The sequence below is a fragment of the Lepisosteus oculatus genome, chromosome 24, assembly GCF_040954835.1.
Source record: "Lepisosteus oculatus isolate fLepOcu1 chromosome 24, fLepOcu1.hap2, whole genome shotgun sequence".
NCBI classification, from domain to species: Eukaryota; Metazoa; Chordata; class Actinopteri; order Semionotiformes; family Lepisosteidae; genus Lepisosteus; species Lepisosteus oculatus.
Genome location: NC_090719.1, coordinates 5,401,622 through 5,423,532, shown reverse-complemented (window position 1 = coordinate 5,423,532; position 21,911 = coordinate 5,401,622). Strand labels below are relative to the sequence as shown.

The 21,911-nt window shown below is 37.1% G+C and overlaps 1 protein-coding gene across 26 annotated transcripts in view; it reads right to left on the bottom strand.

Annotated features, from left to right (window-relative positions):
* Positions 1 to 21,911, bottom strand: part of fnbp1b (formin binding protein 1b) — a 113,223-nt gene that overhangs the window by 63,446 nt on the left and 27,866 nt on the right. For 10 of the 26 annotated variants that reach the window (XM_069183359.1, XM_069183365.1, XM_069183366.1 and 7 more), the window contains exons 1-4: positions 16,324 to 16,426; positions 12,223 to 12,338; positions 5,678 to 5,734; positions 4,726 to 4,873 (exon numbers count right to left, since the gene is read on the bottom strand). In XM_069183359.1, the coding sequence (XP_069039460.1) occupies positions 4,726 to 4,873; positions 5,678 to 5,734; positions 12,223 to 12,338; positions 16,324 to 16,365 (363 nt within the window). In that variant the 5' untranslated portion in view covers positions 16,366 to 16,426. Of the gene's footprint in view, positions 1 to 4,725; positions 4,874 to 5,677; positions 5,735 to 12,222; positions 12,339 to 16,323; positions 16,428 to 18,970; positions 19,106 to 21,911 lie in introns of those variants that run through there. The other 16 variants (XM_069183370.1, XM_069183372.1, XM_069183373.1 and 13 more) reach the window with 5 other exon arrangements.

Below are 21,911 nucleotides of genomic sequence, written 5' to 3'. Positions count from 1 at the left end.
TGAGGTACCTTTTCTACTATCATCTGAAAGCACAGATCTTAACCACGAGCCTAACCTTTCAGTTGCAGTCAAAAAGCTCAAGATGAGGAATGTTTCAGTTTAGGACATCCAAATGAAAAAGTTCAATATTAAAAATACCATTCTGCCTATCAAGGTTAGAGAAAAATTGTTTTAAAACATTGAATGGTAACTTTGAATTATTCTAGAATTACTCCTTGAATCATATTGTTTTATTCATGGGAGATTTTGAATTAAATATAAATCCCCTCGCTCAATATAAGAAACATTTTAAAACTGAAAAAAGGAATGTGATTATCTACCTTCCTTTTGTTTCATTTTGTACAGTACGTGTGACTGCGGTTTGGAATTAACACCAGTCTGCTGCCACATCCAAGCTGGCATATTCTTCTAAAAATGTAACTCAAAGTGCCCACACGCATCTCACCTCGTGTCAAACACATTTTGTCAGGCACCAAACGCGAACCAGAAGCACTTCTTAGGGATCACACTCGTTGCACAGAGTGTGAAGAGTGAAGAACTGAACTGTGAGCAGAAGTTAGATACTGTACTGCAGGAATATTCAAGTTTGAACTGTGTGATTCTGAGCCAAACAGAACACAAACTAGAGGTCCTACCTGTCAGGGGGAGGAGGAAGGCCTTTGTTGAAAACATATATATATAAGAACTAGTGCACAGGGGAATGTGTAGTAGAACAGACAAGCACAAAAGAGACTAAGTGACTAAAGCATTGGAAATCAACCGCAAAATGTATCTTAAAAATACTTCTCGTATAACAAAGGCACTACATGGCAACATTGAGTAAACACTTAGGCCTACAGCATCCCTTCAAGACATTTGAGGGAACTACTGTAGCACCTTGTTCTATAAAAAAATCATAACTCCTATTAACAATTCAAACTTGTAATATCTGTATCTAAAGTACAGTACAGTAAACACTATTTACAGTGTTTAGCTCTAAAAGTGGAAATAAGAAACAAATATCTAATTTCAGAGATTTACAAACAATTCCATGTGATCTTCTCAAGAAAGGGGAGCTTTTACAGTATGTAAAAGGTTGGCTTCTGGACAGACTAGCCACTGTTTGAGCTACAGATTTCTCCTTGCCTTATCTTGGACTCTCCAGTGCCTGATCTTAATTACCCTCACCCACACAGCAAGTGCCTTTTTCACTCTTTTTTCTTTGAGCTTTCAGTGAGAAAAGAGTTATGGCTCTGGTAGATAGCTGTGCAACGGGAAGCAGGCCTGTACCATTCTGCTGGCTTGCAAGCAGTTTCTTGGATGATGCACTGGAAGGAGGCCAAGCAAACAGGAGAAAAGAACTCAGCAATGATAAAACCAAAGATCATCTCAGGGAAAAAAAAGAGAAGAAAAAATATCTTGGCTATATCCTGTCTGCTTGGTAAGCGACATGTTCTTCTTGGAATAAGATAAAATTAATCTGAACTCCCAAGATATTTTGTTTTTGTGTCAACAGCTGAATGTATTTCTTTTATTTTAATTTTATTTATAATCCATGAAAGCTCCATTTATCATAACTACTAACTAATGCTATTTTATCCAAAGCCTGGCTAATTTATTTTTCAGTTGTGTATAGAAAGCACTTAATACAGGCAATAGTAAAGTGCCCTCAACAGAATAAGCACTTATCTCTTGCTTGACATCCATATAGATTACTAAAACTCCCCTTAACAAATTGAAATCAGGCTTGCTTAAGACTGAATGTGTACCATATAAGAGAAAACAAACACAGCATATGACAAGGATTTGAAGTGAAGTACTTCTCTTCTTCATCCACTTGAATTTCACAGTCTGGGAAAGTACTTCTCAGTCTCAGTATTTCTTCAGTCCAGACATGTCACTTTTGATGATTCATTTATTTCGTTGACAGGCAGCATGGTAGCTGAGCAGAGCACCATTGCTTCATAGCTCTTGGGTCTTTGGTTCAGTTCCAGACTGGCAAATTCTGTCTGGAGACCGCATTTTCTTCCCATATTTGTGTGAGCCTAGGATGCTCCCATTTCCTCCCACCTTCAGTCATCGGCTGACTTGTGTTAAAGTTGTCCCTGGACAATTTATGGACTGACATCCAGGGTGCTGTCCCAGTCCTCACCAGGAAAAGGCAGCTTTGTGATAAGCGATAGCTGCTTTGGTGACATTTTTATCCAAATTGCACAACACATTTTCTCAATATGAACTCCAAGAAAAGACATGTTCAGCGAATTACAGACTATACCAGGAATACACATGCCAGACCATCTCATTGGCAATGCAAATAGACACAAGGTTCTGCTAAATGATACACTAAAGCAGCCTTTTTGTAAACGTAAAACGAAATTATATTCTGTCTTAAGTGGACTACACTTAAAAAACTATGTAATGATTCAGCTATTGATGACTAATGTCCTAGGGCATGTATATTATTTGTTATGCTCAATGACTATAAAGATCCCTTGTGCTACAATCAACTGTGAACAAGCAACATAAGAAAACCTTAAAACAGTGGATTCTATACTTTTTACAACCTGTGGTGTTAAAAAAATTACCAGGGTGACCCATCTGTGTTTTGTTTCTAGGCCCCTTTAAAGCAGTAGCATTCGAAGACCTCGGTAAAGATGTTAAAAAAGTTCAATTAAGTCATTAAGAGTTAAACAAGAATGAAAACCTACAGACACCAGGACTGGACATAGGCCAATCTGATGTAGACAATTAGTGTGGAAATTCCAGCCATGTACTTAATCTGAGTTTGTTGACAAGGCAAGACGTATGACAAGTTCCCAGGTTCAATAACAGCTCTCATTTCTGTAGGCATGCAGATCACTTTGGAAGGCTTTTTTGACACTACTTTTAATGTTCCTCCATTGCTACAGTAGCTTCACTAGGAGAAGATAAGTCTGAAATGCTCAAAAATGTTTGGTTCCCTTAAAGTGGTTTTAGGCTTAGACAAATAACCAGATTCTTTCAGACACTTACCATGTTTCAACTGATGTCCACATGTTTTGCATCTTTATATTTTTGACAGTAATGTAAATAACAGTATATTCCAATACAGGAACTAACTGATATACAGTATGCAGTATCTTGAGTATGGTTAAAAAAAAATCAAATGCAAAAGTTAAAACCACTTCAACAAAAAATCTTCTATTTTCCTCAATATACACGGAAAGAAGACTTCTAATAGACAAGCATTTTAATGTGATATTTGAATATATATATATAACCATATAAAATGTGTATATTTTCAGCAAGCTCTGCATAGTGAAAGCATAGGTCTGTCCCAGTCCTTATATATTGCTATACTAAAAAACAGAGTAAGAGACTTGTATCTTTTAGTGTAGAAAAATGAATTACTAGCATTAGTTTCTATTAGTTTCTAGAATGTAAAGAACCTGGATCACAATACAGAACACTTTAACGACAGTAAAGCTACATCAAGACTTTCACTCTGACACCAGGCAAGTTTGTTGTCTGTTGTACTGTGTATGTCCAGAGAGATCAGCGCAAATAAGAATTCCAATGTACATGTACATATGGCAATGAACTCCTCTACCTCCTCTAAAAGTGGCTTCCTATGGCACTGTAAGACAGAAATCAGTCTACAACCAGCCTTAAAGGAAGGTTTATAGGAAGTATACACATTTTGTAAAATATTCAAGGTCTACTAAGTCTACTATTATGTATATATTCCATATGATAACGGGAATGAATATTATGGTTTGAAGATTTTTAGAGATGACATCAATACCTAACACCTCAGAAGGGAGCTTGCCTTCTTTGTTTTTCTACATTGCATTACTTCCAGTCATTTCCCCCAGACAGAGCCTCCTGCTTTGTGACTGCCAGAAGACTGGATTTTATTGGACACAACAGCTGACCTGGATGCTTAACCCAATTTCTTTACCAGATTAATTGGACAGTGCAATGCTGATTTTTTTTTGGTGAAAATTCTCATAATCTAGTAATTGGAAGTGAAAATGGAAAATCCGCAGCTTCAATGTGAAAATTAACAGGAAGGCATTGTCTGCATGACAAGTTCTTAAAAAACTCTAATTACCTCACAAAAGGCTGCCGTCAAAATTAGCTGCTGATAGAACAAACAGACTCTTATCATGGCGGCTGGGATGACTCAGTTCCCATGAATGATTTTAACAGCTATTTCCGATGACATTGGCACCACTATTACTTGCACAGGAGTCAGGACTGCATAAAATAAAGGTATACAGAGCTCTGACACTATTTTTAAGTCATTAAAAGGCATTTAAGGTTGCCCCCATGCAAAGGAGTAAGTCACAAAGCTTATTTTTCCATTTTCAAGTAAATTGACAAATTAAAGATCACTCTTTAATATGGATCGCTGCGAGTGATACATAATATCAATTACAAAAGTTGGCAGAGATTTCAAAACTTGAGTCTCTCAAAATCTAACACATCACACAATAGGTGCAGCCCACAGATGTATACAGTCTGCTGTATACTTTAGAGCAATGTCTAGTGGCTGAGGTGACTCTAGCATGGCTCTGATACCATGGGTTCCTGAGTGTTGTCTAAGTTTGGTTCCAGTGACGAAGGAAACTGGGCAGCACATTCCCAAGAGAAAAATGGCACTGGTTCCTCTCTCCTGTGCAACTTATAAAGGCTACGCTACTGCAAATACATATTTAGCTTGGCATGGCCTATGTGGAAATATTCAAGGCAAATAAATCTTACCGACTTCCTCTCTTGTTTCAGCTCCTGAATATACCGCGTCAGTTCAGCAATGATCTGTGAGGTTAAGTTCTCTGCGATGACCTCATGCTGCCCGGCATAGTCATTCAGCTCATTCAGGGTAGATAAGAAAGCCCGACATGAAGTGAATCTGTCAGGAGAATGAGAGGGTTTTGTTATGAGTACAATGAAGTGCACAGAGCACAGTGTCCAATTTGTTTTAAGACCCTGTGAAAACTCTTGCAATACTACGAGTTGTCAGGCAGCACAGAGCTTGTTCTGCTACACTACACATGTTGATATTTTCACTGACATTGTCAACATTTTTTTTTATTTACAGGGTTTGTGTTCATTCGCATATGTGAACGTCTTTAACTATCTAAAAGATGTGAGCACAAAGCACTTTAAATACAAATTCCTCACCTTTTAAAAAGTAAATATCACAGCCAAGATACAATGAAATGTGAGCTTTTACCAACTCCCCCTCATACTCACACACATTTTTTAGTGGCTAATACTGTAGGATGCATCTCTCCCAGAGTGACAAAATTAAGTGATTTAGTGGCAGTGTTACTTTAATGATTAATCCCCATACACAAAATAAACCGTTTTTTATTAACAGTTATTTTATTAAGGAGAAAGCAATTAGCAGGAGTCAAACACATCTTAAACAAAACCGCTCACATTAAAAGGTGGGTGATTTATTCCAGTAAAGATGCAAACATCAAAACATATAGTAGTACAGTAACTTAATTTTTATATCACAATATGAGTGACACCGTACTGTAATTTCAATGAGTGTGTAGTAAATTTATCATCATCTTCGTAACCAGGAATTCCTTTGATTTACAATAATTCAGTGTTTTCAGTCAATATGATTTGGTACAATTACCAGGAGAGTTATATTGATAACTTGAGATCTGATATACTGTGAAGGTACAGAATCCTATCTTACTTGTTTTCTTCCTCCTCTCTGGAGTTCTTCTTAGGCTGATACTTCTTTGAAAGATTCCTGTGAAACAACAGCAAAGCGTATTGTTAAGGGGTGTCTAGCATGAAGGGGCGGGTACTGTTGCTGTCCAGTTACTGCGAGACTGGATTATTCAACAGTGTTGCAGTATCAATATAACAGCATCACAGTAGACGGCTGGATCTCAGCCACTGCTCAACCATAACTCAGGACGAAGAGCCTGTAATTATCTTTTCATACCCAAAAGTGACATGCTGTTACTGTATGCAACCGAAATAAACAATAAATAGACACACAGAAGACTGGGGGAAATCAGTGTCACAAGATAGCTAAAAAGCAAAGTCAAACCATCTACAAAATACAAAAATATAAATACAGTACAGGATATTGGTGGCATTCTGCAATGCAATATATGAAACCCTAATCCACTGAATTCTCTTTTGGCACAAGTTAAAAAACAAAAGAATTAAAAGGCATATTTCAAAATCTCAAGGCCTTGAAAATTGCCATTAAAAAAAAAGGTATTCCAACCTGGGAAAGGGTTCTATTAACAAAACCGTGCTAATTAAGGGAATATTACCAGTTCTTCTCTCTTAAGAGTTATGTAGATATTTTCTCTCTTTGTGTCTGAATGAGTACATGAAGAACTTAAGCTGCAGCACCTTGCTTTTAAGGTTAATGGTCTTGTAGATTTAGAAAGTTAAATAGGTTCAATATGACCCCATTTCTCCGTCACACAAATCTTAAGCATCTCTCCAGATTTTTCACTCTTCAGTGTACTCTCTTAGTTTAATATGGGGACATCTACTGAGTGACAAAAGCTAATAATACGTAGTAGCAAGGACTACAACAATTTGAAAAAGAATATCTCTTAGTGCTGACTAGACTGTGGTTATTATCTGTCATAATGCTAAAATCATAGGGTGGGGTTTATCATGCAGACATCTTCACTATGTTCATACCATGCCACTCTCCTTCGGAAATTCAGAAGAGAGGTTTAAAGGAATTCATCCGAACTGATGATCCAAATTATTTAGATTTTAGATCAAAATATTTGTCTTGTATAATCTCACCATGTGAAAGACAAATTCAGTTAAAACCCTGATAGAAAAAAGAGCAATGGTGTCCTGAGAAAATTAAAGACAAACCCTCAAGAGGTGCAATTAGAAAGCCATAACCTTGAGAGTCAATCTATCCAGTACAGAAACAGCTAGACATGGCATCAAAGTGTAGTTCAATGTATTTTCATATTCCCAAAAAATAAATGGAAAAAGAAGATATATCCGATTATTAAGGATCATTCTGGTTGCGTGTTTAGTGTAATCAAGGCGGTAAGAGACAGACTGAGCCCACTGAATCTTTTTAACATACTCGTTCTTCAACACCTGAGCCCTGTGTGCTTTGAATAGGCAAATGCAGCAGTATTGTTTGCCCCCTTTCTCTTCCATAATACTTCCTTTTCTTCTTGTTGTGGAGAATAACACCAATGCTTCAGATCACACCCTCCCTTTGTCAAATTATTTTCTCTGTCAGAGCAACAAGCCATATTTATTTAATATGGCAATGCAATCAAATCAACAGACTCAAAAGCTGAGGCACAGATTGCCCTTTTTATTATCTCCTGTCAATGGTCAGTTGTCAGAACAATTTCCATTAACAACACAATGACATTAGCCATGCTTGTGTTTATGTGCAGTTGTAATTTTTCCCTTTGCCTTTTCCTCTTTTTTTAAGAATGATGTGCTCACTCAGGCACAGCAAGTGGCACATGGTTCAGGTGCCCCAGAGACCACATAGAGCTGATCTTGTTCCTGCTCCACTAAAACCACAGCACAGGGATTCCCTTATCTCTGTCTCTATTTCAACTGGACTGGCCAGACAGGCTCTAAGGTCTGCAGACTTTCACCCAGACAGCCAGTTCAGCACCAGCACTCACTGAATAAAATGCTACAATTCCAAAGTTGATAAAAAAAATGCTTCATGCAGTATATTTCGGTTGCAAAATGCATGCAACTTAACAATGCACAACCTTATAAAATATTTCCATGTTTGCAGAAATCACTGTAATTACTACTTCACCACAACATAACTGCATTCTGGATATCCTGTGGCTTAGTTTAAAAGTTGACTATCCTGAGTATAAATCTGCAGATACGCACCACTCACATGGAGGCACACTACAGTAGAGGTTTAATTACCACCATTTATTCTTTGCTAAGCTTTTACTGTACATGCTTTTTAAATCTTGCTTTTTCACATATCTGGGATTAATCTGAAAATGGCTTGCAGTCTCCCAAATGTGTCAAGAAAATGCACAAATGCTGCTAAAGCTTGTATGTAGGCTGTATTTTTTCACCTTCTGCCAGAAATAGCACTTTAAAAACACCAATTTCTTAACACTAAAAGATTGAAGATTCAGGGCAGTCCTCCAGACTGCACACACACTGGCTGGCCTGTTACTAGGCAGATCAGGATCTCCTTGTTTCATGATCTGTTTTCTGTGCTCTTAGCAACCAGATGTCATGTCTGAATAGGCTATTACGATTTGAAAATATTTAAGCAATAAGACAAAATAGAGTAGGAATTAAGAAGGATTAGGGATTTGGTTTGGTAAGTACGATATGTCTATTATGGTAAGAGTGTTTAATCAACAGTGTTTCAGGGTGTTTGCAGTCTTGGATTGATGATGATACGGTATAACCAGGAAGACTAAGGAAGTTTCTGTAGATCATGAGAGATTGTTTCAGTTGCATTTTTGGCTCAAAGATCATTGCATTGAAAACAAATTTTCTCAAACATAATGTACTTCAAATCAAACAGTCCACTGGAAAATCAGTGAAAATCTAAGAAATGAGCTGACACATAAATGCAAGTTCTTCAGTGTTGAAAGTGTTACATATATTTCAATAAAAAAGCTCTCGTAAACCATGCTTTTGATGTGCTCTCAAACTGGGCAAGTACGAATTACATACAGTATAAGACTCTACATATTCTCTATAAATTGTATGCAAATTACGGAAATACATACTGAACATGAGAAGCTATGAACTGCAATGTGGTAATATATTTGAACTCTCAAATCAGTCAGTCTCAGCTTTAATGCTACATATCACATCACAGAAAAACACAAATCTTGATATCAGCAATTAGCATGTGAACATACAGAAATTTTGAAGAGCAAGAGAACAGGGAAATATTTTGCAGTTGTTTACTGGTCTTTGCAGAAGAGAGGACTCCAATCTCTCCCTTCAGGCAGCTCATCAAAAAACATTATTGTTTCCTAGATCTCTGACAGACAGGCTGCCAGGATTGACTGTAGATGCAGAATGTAGGTCAGTGCTGCGAAGAACACAGACATGTTGCATAGTAACGTATCCTCCTCTTGTTAATGATACTTCCTGTCAAAGCTAATACTTTTGCATTTCTTCGAGCAGGGTTAAAATAAAGCATTTGCCACAGACATGTCTTATGAGACCTTACCTGTGTCATTAAAGAGCATCTGGAGTTTCCGTAGAATTTAGTACATGTCTATCGGTATATATTATAATGAACTATACCCTACACTGAAAAGGAACAAGGAACAAGTTGGTTTATTCCACGCTGAAAAGAAAATAAACCTTCGCTTTGTTCCTTTGTAGCCTACGCGTGCTGATGCAGCTACCTATTTGAACTGCGTTCTGTATTTTCACACTAATTAAAGCTGTTGTATTCATTAAGGTCTCCCCCTTCAACACCTTCCAATACAATCTCACAATGATGCTGTGATAAATATCTTTGCAGCAGAGCAAAAAACAGGATATTCAGCAGAAGGGAATGAAATGGACACCGAATCTAAGATGGGAATACTCTAAGATGGACATACAAGAATCTCTAACCCAATTTCCAGTCCAAATTCACCCCTAAGTAAGTATGTAACAATTTATACACTGGCTGTAAAACATGAGAAAGGTTATAAAAAAAAAGAGACCTTTGGGCCTATCTTGCCAATTTGCTTATTTTTGGCTTACTGTTTTAAAACCTCCGTGTCACATGTCACATCTCTGACTTGGGGTCCTCCTTTATAAAGAAATGGCTCTCTGTCCAGAATGACCCTAATATTCACTTGCATCCCTTGGTCCTTGTGTTGCTGCTGATCTTGAAAAAGTTCTCCCAGTTGAATTGGCCCATGTCAGAGAAAGAAATGGTCATCTGTTCTCCTACATTCTCCTACATACTGTCTTTCTTGTTGTGTAACCATAACCAACTACAATAATCCAAGTAGGCCTGACTAATGTATTCGTTTTATTGTGACTTAATTCATTGTTTTAAGTTCTACGCTCTTAATTATTAAAGTATTATAGTAGCGTTTTTAGTTTTTTAGTATTGGTTAGCTATAATCTAGTCAAATAAAGTGACGAGTCAATAACTCCAAGATCGTTCTCATATACATGTGTTATATTATAAGAAGGTTTAAAAAAACTAAAATATTAATTACGTACTGCCACTGTTACATTATGGTATTTACCAAACTAATTTCTCACCTGGATCCGTAATTCATAAATGTCACTTCTGCAAAGCCTTTTTTAGAAAAAGAGAGAAGACCTACATTTCATAACAGGAGAAATAATGCAGAATGTACTGAAATTTTTAAGTTCTCATAAATCAAACTCCCTGCTTGCTTAAGGCATTACAACTTTTCTTGTCTGCTTGTTCACCAGCCCACCACTCTAATGACCCTATGAAACAAAAGCCTCACAGCATTTTCTCTCATGGCGATTGAGCTATTTGTAACATGAGAAAAGCCGTTCTCATTAGACCTGAGCTTGACTTTAGATTGTAAATATTCCTCCACTCCCACACAGCAACCACCAGCAAATAGTTTTCACTGTCAGTTTGCCCTCAGCACTCTGGAATGTGAGTGGTCAAAAACTGAAAATATTCATTCAGTTCCTACACTCCATCTTTCAATCCATTGAAATAAAGCCATGTATTCCCAGTAAGGATAACAGCCTATCCTGGAAGCACAGGATGCAAGGAAGGACTACACTCCAGACAGTTGCTAGGACTAACATGAAAATTGCAAATACTGTAGAAGATGCTCCTGTCCTGAACTGAACCCAAGTCCTCTGAGGCCTCTGAGGTAGTGGTGGGGACTCCCCTCCACTACCACCAATGTGCAGCCCCACCTGGATGATGGAACGGCAGCCATAGTGCACCAGAACGCTCACCACACATCAGCTGTCAGTGGGGAGGAGAGCAGAGTAATGTAGCCAATTCATAGATGGGGATTATTAGGAGGCCATGATTGGTAAGAGCCAATGGGAAATTTGGCCAGGACACCAGGGTTACACCCCTACTCTTTTTGAGAAATGCCCTGGGATTTTTAATGACCACAGAGAGTCATGACCTCAGTTTTACGTTTCATCCGAAGGACGGCGCCTGTTTACAGTATAGTGTCCCCGCCACTATACTGAGGCATTAGGACCCACATGGACAGCAGGGTGAGTGCCCCCTGCAGGCCCCACTAACACCTCTTCCAGCAGCAACCTTAGTTTTTTCCCAGGAGGTCTCCCATCCAGTTACTGACAGGGCTCACACCTGCTTAGCTTCAGTGGGTTGCCAGTGGCGAGTTGCAGGGTGATAGAAATATCTGTTTTCTAGTTTATCTTGCAGGGTATCTCTAAACTTTGCAATCTTGCTTCCCAATGGGGTGATGAGTACCACCAGAATCTGTATCAGGACCACTGCTCTTCTAAATTTATATCAGTGATTTTGATTCCGGTATAGTTAGCAAACTAGTGAAGTCTGAGGATGATTTGCAATCACTTCTAGAAGGAGCAAAATAAAATTCACACACATTTTGATAAAATACAAGCAAAAACCAATTATAAATACAAAATGAAAAAACACTGAGGTAGAGGAGGATACCTATAAAAAAGACTGAGATGTTTAATTTGAAATTTTTTACATCTTCTACGCAATGTGAGGGAACAATTAAAAAAGAATATGATATATAGTTAGAGGCACAGAACGTAATGAAGGTATTTTTTGTTAAAATTACATTATGCTCCATTAAGACCTCATATGATATGGTCTACGTTTTCGGTCAAGGGCAGACATCTTCACAATGAACAATCAAACATGACCCAGAGGACACAAGTGGAAACTACTGTAGGTGGAAGGACATGTAAAACCAAGAACAGGAGGCACTTATTTATCCAGGGGGTTGTGAGAGAATGGAACAAGCTGCCCAGCCATGTTGTTGAAGCCGATAACCTGGTTCAAGAAATGGCTGTATGAGATCCCTGGATCAATTAGCTACCAACCACCAAATGTATTAAATGGGTCAAATGGCCTTCTCTAAATTTAATGAGTCTGCCCAATTCATGAGGTCTGGTATGAACAGATGCAGAAGATTTACAATTATCAGCAGTGATTAAACACTGTGATTCAGGGTGGAATTTTAGATAATACATACTGTATGTGAATGCTATTGAAGCACACAACTCCTTCAACACACTGAATTAAAAAAGGACAAAAAACATCCTTACCTAATTTGCTTTGCATAATTGATTTCAATTTCTGATCTCTCTTTCACAAATTTGGTGTATCGCTCCACAAACTCGATCCCCCACTGCGTGTGCTTTTCCAAGTTGTCAAACTGGTCCTGTGGAAAAGAAACAGTATGGTAAACTTAAAACTCTACATTGCTGCCTTTCTTCAATGTAACCGCTCCTTCTCTTTAGCTTAGTGGCATCTTTGTCTCGTCAAAACCTCCAGATGTGCCAAATACTTAATTTAATAAAGGCTTCAAGGAAAACATAGATTGGCCTGTAATGCATTACAAATTAATATTGTTTGTCATCTGACTTACAAGTGTTTGCATTTTTTAGATTATCTAGAATCAGTATCTCCTATTCCGATAGGCCAGCTGCTTTTCTCTGAAGTTTAAATTGAACTTAAACATTCCCGATTCCAATGTATTTATTTTGCCTATAAACTCTGCTACAGATTCATTTTTGTGATCAACATTTTGTACCACTTTACAGGAGTTGTCTGCTATAAAATGTTACTCCTTGTAAGAGACAAATCAATAATACTCATTATGATAAGGTTTTTTTTTCACATATTACAATTCTTTTTGTTGAAAAACATTCAGGATTTTGTAAACTGGAAACACTGACAGGTCTTTTCAGATTTCCCACAATTCATTTTTTTCCAAAAAAACATTTGGGAAATAAGAACTGAATTTTAATATTAGATTGGCAAAAAATGTTTTTATAGATTAAAAGGTTTTAGAAAAAGACAATTTTAAGCCTTCCAAAATTCAGCTGTTAAAATTTACTATAGAAGTTTAGTATTTTTGTCCCCTTAACAGTTCCTGCGGTAACAGAATTAGTGCGAAATTGTGCACACCAGTTTGTCTGAAGGTGTTAATTGTCAGTGATAATCCTCAGGGTATTAAGATAGATTTTTTTTTATTTTGTTTTACCAAATTCTGCTCTCGTTCAGACAAAATCCTGTCATTTAGGAGTATACAAATAAAATATACTCATATTTTAAAAACAAAGAGGTAAGATTGCTACAGAATTGTTAATAATGAGGAAAAAAACAATGCAACACCTGTCAACTCTAAAGCACAATCATAAATAAAAAATGTTCAGTAGGTGTTGGCCTGTATAACATTTGTTCACTTTGCCTCCTGGTGTACTTACAGCATAATCAGCTTTACGAGCCATTCAGAGACTGAATTATTCATGTCACTCTATTAAATAAAATGTTGCATCACCTATTCCTCCTAAGCAGGGTTTGTGTGCTCTGTATCCAAATGCAGACCAAATACTTGCCAATAAATTCTTCCTGAAATGTTATATATCGGTTAATAGTGGGTTTAGTCTTGAAATATCACATTTAGGAAGGAGTGAAAACCAGTCTTGTGATTTGAGGAACTGCTTTGATTCCCAGCTAAGTAGTCTGCTAGTGTTTTCTGTTAGTGCTGCTCTGTCTGTATCTTCTATACTCATTAAATTGGGTGAGGCAAATGTCTGTGTACAATCACATTTTTGGCAAATCCAATCCTGGCCTAGAAAATCCTCCATGCCAATATGAGAATTGCTGGCCAAAAATACAACAGAAAATCAAACTCAAGTTATTTTGTTATACAATAAGCAGCTGTAAAAGAGGTTAACAATACTATTTAAAGGGCACACAAAAGTTGTCTTTTTCTCAGGCCATTAATACTACAATTGGACAGCAGTGATGGCAACAGCAGGCAAGATTTATGAAGTAAGTTGACTTCAAACACTTCTTTTTGAATCTTAGAACATGAAAGTACGTATTGCTACATGTATTCGGTGATTTATAATCAGAATACTCCAGAGCACTGGAGAGATACTTATCTTATCACTCTTAACAAGAAAATTCCATCAGGGTGAGGTGTATGACATCTAAAACTTTTGAGATGCATGGATTTTATGAACAGTAAACCCTTCTCCAAGGTGGATTCGTCCAATGCTGATTTCATTACAGACAAAAAAGAAATCAATAACAACAAATATGCTAGAAAAATGTGACTAAGGATCGCAGTGCCAAAATCCATGGTAACGCAGGTACTAAAGTCTTTCCTACACTTCTGCCCCAAGATTAAGACTCTCTCAGTCTTGTGTATTCTGTCACTGCGAGTAGTGTGGTGAAGTCATGACTGACTTTATTCAGCATTTTGTACTTGCTTAGTACCACGACAAAGCAGTATGGCATCAAAACGCAAGGCAAAAAGTGGTCGCATGGAGAAGACAACTTGGTAAGGTTCATCCTCACCATTCAAAGAAAAGACTTACTGTAGTTTATACAAACTGATTGCTTCCCATCCTTGCCAAACTACTTTGAATGCAATCCTTGAAGTAAATGCAAATGTCATATTTATCCTTTTTATTATACTATACAGTATTTAGTCTTATTATTTATTTCATTTCATACACAGTTCAGTACAGATATAGCCATTTATTGCTGTGCAATCATACATGTATGTAGGTGTTAATGGGTGACTTCAGACAGCCTCATTCACGAATCCCTATTCAATACATAAAGTGTTTCGTTTCCCCAACAGAAATTTGTGTCGAATGTGCTGCTTTGGAGCATCTGTACTGGAGATGGGTCTACTGCTTACATTTCACTATTGATTGAAAACACCGACTTCTGCAGAACAGCACCAGGGCTCCATACAATAATTATGGCACACTGTCCAACATATTACCTGCTCTCCAAAAACTGGGCTCTTCTAAATATATAAACTAAATATGTTTTTTAGTTTAATTCCTGGTGTTTTTTTTTCTTGCAGATATCCTGGACTGCTAATGCCATATCTGTATATTCAAGAATGTTTAAGTCACAGATATTTTGGAGCTCATTTAGAGCTTTTTAGCAAGAGACTCGCAGTCTTGAACTGCATTGTAAAAGAACTCAAACTGCACTTGTAAAAGCAGAACAAAATAATCAATGTATTTCTGGTCCAGGAGGAATAGGTAAGCAGTTTACTTTTATCTGGATGTTGTTAACTCATCTTTGAGGACAGGAAACACTGTCTTATTATCAGACGGGAAGTGGTTTGCAGTGATGTGATCTGCAAGTCTAACATTTTCCTTTTAATTTACATTTAGAAAATATGCTTTTTACTGGTGTTATGTATGCAAATTGTGAAGGATAATGATATCACAAAAATGCCTGTACAGTGATATCACTAATGATATCACTAATCATCAAATAATGTAACAAGTGACATATATCAGTCCTAGATGGATACTGGTCCTTGGACAACAAACTGCGATCAGATAGCCTTAAAAACATTTTGCAAAGAGCATAAGGTATTGATCAGTTAAGCATTCAGACAATATTTCTTTTGTCTGGAGAGGTCACCTGAGAACAAGTCAATTACAGTAGACGCAAGGAAGAAACCAGGCACATCCTAAAATAAAAAAAATCGGCATGCTAATTGATTACCATCAAAATGATAAAATGTTATTCACGAGAATTTCACATAACAGGGATCTGTCACAAGGTCCCTGATGACAACAGTTGCCATTATAAATCATGGCACTTGATAAACAACACTAACAACAAAATAAAAACTCCTTTCACAAACCCGACTGCAAGAAACAGGACCGCACAAAAGGTCAACCCCATTGATAAACATAATGATGAAAAAAACTTTTACATCAAATCTTTTGATTATTGTAAAAGATCAATAAAAAGATAATCCACAGCACTTGATGAATATCTAATTTATAGTTTAAGTATAACTAAAATCTGTGACAAAAGAAAGCCAAATTAACTCAGAATCAGGGACAAGTAGACCAGTGATTTAATTCCAAGCTTAGCTTAAAGTAACATTATCCTTCAGCTCACAAGGTTGCATCATGCTAACAATTTTCTGAATCACCTCCTGGTTGATCTCACAAGAGAAATTTAATAAACACATCAATATCAAATTATCTAAAGACACAAACCCTCACTAATAAGCCTCAAAGCCAGAGAGAAGTTCTTTATGGGAGATCAGAATGTAGCTTGACTGATTTTGAGCAGATTTAAAAAAGAACCACAACCACCACCAACAATCTAATATGCAGTTTTTTAAAACACACTGATATCAAATTCACCTTAGTTTGACTCCAACAGGTACCCATCTTTTCTTCAACCATTGCTAAAATCTTCTGCTTTGTCAATCGGACATCTTTAAAGCTACAACAGGACACAAAAACTACCCATTTCCTTCGCTCATAGGAAAAAAACTGGTGCTACTATATGCAAGAGAAAATACAGCAAAAACTATACCGGAAGTGGGTTGAAGATAAACCTGAACAGCACGGCAATATATACTAATGCTCAGAGAATCTACTGCCGAACTCAGTTCAGTCTGACGACTCAAGTTTCTTTCAACTCAGGACATCAGTAGGTGATGAACATTAGTGTGTCTGGTGTTGAAGAAAGCAAATCTCAAAAACGCAGTCATTACTTAACTACAAACTCCTCCTTCTGTTGTGTGTTTTCACCTTTTTACTATTACTGTATGGGTTGAAAGAAACTTCTGTTGAAGTAAAATGGCTGCACAAAAATTCTTATATGAATCATAGAAAAACACCTAAGAAAAAAATAGTATTAATCACTAGATAAGAATATTTGACATTATACATGGTATTTCTTAACCCTAAAATAAAAAAATAAGATTTATCATCATGCCAATTCAAGGACTATAGCTGGGTATAAGTTAAAATGCAACAACCCTTATCTTTGTTCAGAGTCTATGAATAATTTCACATTTTCCATAACCTTTCTACTCTTTACTAGACATACTGAAAATAATTGAATTCCTTTTTATTTCAATTCTTAAATTTTCAAATACAGTATAATGTGCAAGGTGTGAAAAGAAATGGTCTAACTTGTGGATGACCTCTTTTTCATGTAAAATACTGGAGCTAGCCCACTCCAGCAAAAATAACTGAATTAAAGTAAGTTCTGTGGGGAGTAAATCACTGCTACTCCAGTTAAAATCTGACAATACACTGTTACTGTGAAATGCTTCCTTCAGCTTGCTTGCAAAAACCAGAAGCTTATAGAGAAGGATAGTTAGCTAAAATAGCTAGTTAGCTTGGTCATCAAATGGGTTGTCAACCAACCTTTGACAAAATGAAGTGCCATCATTTAGTCCTTTCTGTGGAGGGACAATAGTGTTTGGACAACAGATGTTACTTTGTTAAATCAAGGTCATACTGCATAGTAACTGTCAGTTGCATTGATTAGGTTAATATTTTCATCAATTGCAGAAGTCCCCCTTTCATCAACAGAGATTTGAAATGCTTCATGACGCATTCAAAAGGGGTTTTTGTCAATTAAAACCCCTTCTCCTTCTCCGCCAAAACCACAGCAACAAACTGCATGGCAACAGAAAACACCTTCTAACTGTGTACATTCTAAATGGATTCCCTGGCAACACCCTGAGGCAACAACACCAAAACAAAATGGACCAAGGTTTGTGCACTAGTAGAGACGATGCCAAAATAATATTTTCTCCATAGCACAAAGAACTAGTTTATTGTGTTTATACAAAACATCAGCATATATGGCTTGTTTAAAAGAGACCCTGCTTCTTGTGATACAGCTCCTTTCAGGATGTATGTTTGAAGAAGAAGTGTAACGTCAAAGCTACTTGATTGCAGGATTTTCAAAGCTGCTACTACGGCCATTGGACTCAAAATCCACTTTTACTGAAAGCCAATGGCAAAATGAATTATATCTAAGTGCACTACTTAAAAAGTACTTCTCTTTATATACTGATTCTATCTGATTCCATCCCTTTTCCTTCTAATACAGAATTAACTTGCTGTAAAACAGATAATGAAGCTGACACCAAAAATAAAATTCAGCTGTAATGATGAAGCATGAATCTACATGGGATGCCACCACAGGCCCACTGAGTTTGGAACAGTGATCCCTTACGCAGATAGCCTATTTATGGCACAGATGGCCTGTCAGACTTAGCATTGAGAGGAGCTTGACGTATCTGCTCTTGGCTGGCACTCAGTATTTGTACAACAACAGAGAATGACAAAGGACCACTGGGCTTGAGACAGGAACATTATCTGAGACTCTGTAACCGGCACAGGCAACACCAGAACAGGCAACAGTTTTCTACCCACAGAATATCCACTTCCACGCTCAACAGTTAGTTATGCTTCCATGTAAAGCCATTTAAATAAAAATGAAAATCACTTGTTTCTTTAAGAATGAATATAAACAAATTAAAAAAATTATTTTTTCCCTCTTTTATTCATTTTAAACTGAACAGGCAGACTCACAGAGTAAATAAAACACGATGAACTGGATTCAACTCCTGCTAATTGCACAGTCAAACTGCCCACACACGTAAAGTGCCAGGGGAATGCAAGTGCCAGTTTCCCAGATGCAGAAGCAAGATAACTGCATTAATTTCTTTATTTCTTGCTTTTATTATAAAACAAGCCCCAAGTTTATATCCAAGTTCTTTCCCATTAATAAGTAGATACATACAATAAAGTTGTTGAATCGTGTCCTCAGAGGACCAGAACATCAACAGCTGTTTTGCCCATTAATCTCCTAATATTTTCTTAATGAGTCTTAGTTGATTAAAACACTCAATGGAGGCCACCATATTTGGCATTCCTCTATTCTGTTAAAGAAACAAACATGCACAGAAATATTGAGAAGTGCCAGATTCTCTCCCTTCTCCACAGCCCCTTTTTGTTTTGCCTTTTTTTTCCCCCGTTTTACCCTTTTTTTCCTCCGGAGCATGTTATCCTGAGTTCATCGAATGCTCGTTCCTTTACATCCAGCAGCGTGCAAGTTGCCACGGGCTGCGGTTAAACAGGAGCTCGTTCACCTGCGTCCGATCCCAGCCGAGACTCCTTCCAGTCAGGGAGGGGAGACTTCCAGGGAGGCATGCAGAGGCATTGCATGCAAAGTTCAAAGCTATGACAGGCACCAGGAAAACAAGAGACGAGAGCACAGCAAGAGCCAGAATAGGGTCTTTTATAACACTCCCTCACTGTACAAGCCCACGTTTGGGAGCAGCAGCACAAGGGAAGGGCTGTCCGAGCGCACAGCTACTGCACTGAGCCCTGGTCCTGACCTGTTTGACACACAACCCAGCAGACCACAAACAAGCTGATCTCAAGTCCAAGCTCCCTGGAAATTCACAGAATTTGTCATTAGTGATAAAGGTGAAAAGATATTGCTTACCCACATTTAAGAATTCTGTTTTTTAGAGACATTATTGTGTACAATTTTTTTTAATTTATTTACCATAATTGTGAGTAAAAACAACACGCGAATATCAGCCTTTTTCACTTCTAAATGTGTATTATTTTTATTCTGTATGCAATACTGTACTTACAACAGGAAGTCACCTATTGAAATAGTGGTAGAGGGCACTCACCACAGAGCAGATATTATTTTGGGCATTGCTTCAAATCCTTTATCAGTAAGCATCTTCCTGTTCAGAGACTCCATGTCGTTTTTGTTTTTCACAAAAAAAAACATCCTCTACTGTCTACTGTCAGAGAGCCTTGACCCCTTCCCCCCTTTAATGCAAGCTTAAAAATATCTAGGACAGTCCACACAATGCTGTGCTTGTTTGAAATGACACAGTATAAGCTGAAACTTGTATCTACATAAAAAATGGTCTTGCTCAGTATTCTTTCCTATCAAGACATAGAATCATAATTTTTGCATGTAGGTAGAAAGCACCGTAAATAAGTAAACTATCTACAACCTTGAAACAGTGGAAATTGCACAACATTTTCTCAATAAAGAGTTCTATACAAAAGAAAATTATGTATGCATGAATACAGAATCTAAATGCGTGGATCACAATAAATGCTGTGTGCTTATTTTATTGCATAAGAAATAGTTTCAAGATCAAACACAAGTATAATACACATTGAATTATAAAACGCAGACATATAAACAAGTACAAATATAAGAGAAACATAACCCTAAAAAAAGTCTATGCAGGCCTGGGTCCTAAATGACAAACGTAGGAACAAGCTCTGCAGGTCATAGGGTAACACTTTTTTTGGTTCTACGACATTTTTTTTTTACTGTGGTCAGCATATTTTATTGCGTTTCCTCTTGAGCATTACAATTCGAAAGAAACAAATCACTCTCACATGCTTTCTTCTAAGTCTTGTCTTGAAATCAATATGGTCATCACAGGATGCCCCTTTTTCAATGACTGACACAGTAACCAGGTTTCATCGAATCAATACAAAAGAAAGATATTGACATTAAATATATTGTCTCAGCAACATGTTGGTTACCATATTTAGACAATGCAGCTGCTTTTAATATCAGAGATCTCAAATGTGAATATTTTCTTTAAACAGGTCATTTGCTATAAACAATACTTAACAAACTCATTTGTGGTATCAAGCCTAACCATTCAATACCTATCACCGTTATGCTGCATGTTAGTGTGTAATTGACTGCAAATTTGGCCGACCCACAAAACCTTAATCACTGGCAATCTATGTGATAACACAATTCCACCAACCAACCAGCAAATCAACATAGACTTCATCCTTCTCTTGTGCCCTGATAGCCAAAAACCCTTGCATCAGGAATTATCTGAGCATCAAGATCATGCTGAGTGTTCGAATTCCTGTAGTTATGAACCAAACTGATATTTGGTTGTTGTACAGTATAAGAAATCAAACCCACATATTTTCGCTTAAAATTCTTACCGTGCTATAACATGCAAGAAATGGTTTCTAGTCATCTAGAGCAGGTTTTCCCAACTAGAGGTTCTTGAACCCCTAGGGGTTCATGATGGTACTGCAGGGGGGTTATGAAATTATGATGGAAACGTCAATGTCAAATTATATAGTCCTCTTAATTAATAACAATGTAATAATAAGAATAAGAAAAACAACAGAAGTAATAGTAATATTTTACAAAGTGAATAGAAGCATGTTAAAAGGGTTGCTGTAGCATTTATCTACATTTCTTGAAAAGTTTGATTTAATTGAAATCTCAATGGGGTACTTGAGGCAAATAAATTTGGGTTGAAGGGGTTCAGCTGACAAAAAAGGTTGGGAACCCCTGATCTAGAGCATAAAACAAAAAAAAATATTACTGTAGACAAAAACATTACAAACTGAAACCAATATAAACTGGAAAAATTGAATATTTTCTGTATATTCATCTTCTGCTACATAACAAAATGTAATGTTTTGTTTAACTGTACACAGGCCAAACTTCGCACAGTGAGACAATTTTTCAAACTTCTTCAAAATCACATTAAACAAAGAAGTGCATAGCTCAGTCAGTCTATTTTACAACATGTCTACCACTGCTAGCTGCCCCATATTACCATGGAAACAACATCCACTCTTCTGTAGCCTTTAAAGGCAACAGTACTGTTGAACACACCAGAGTTATTATTTTATTTTAAAGCAAAATAAACCTGTTTGAAATAAAAAGACAAAGAACTCTAAAAAAGAACTGGTGTGTTTTGTTTACATTCAGTGCACCTGCATGACTCCAGGATACAGAAGTCACAGGCATAACACTGGGTTTAGGATGCACACCCACTTCAAACTTCACACCCTTCTGAGCTTCCTAAACCCCCTTCCTCTCTTTGCTGTTTTTTTAAACCTTAATGTCATCTCCTTTTTCCAACAGCGGCCAATCCACCACTCTTTTGAAAAGGTTA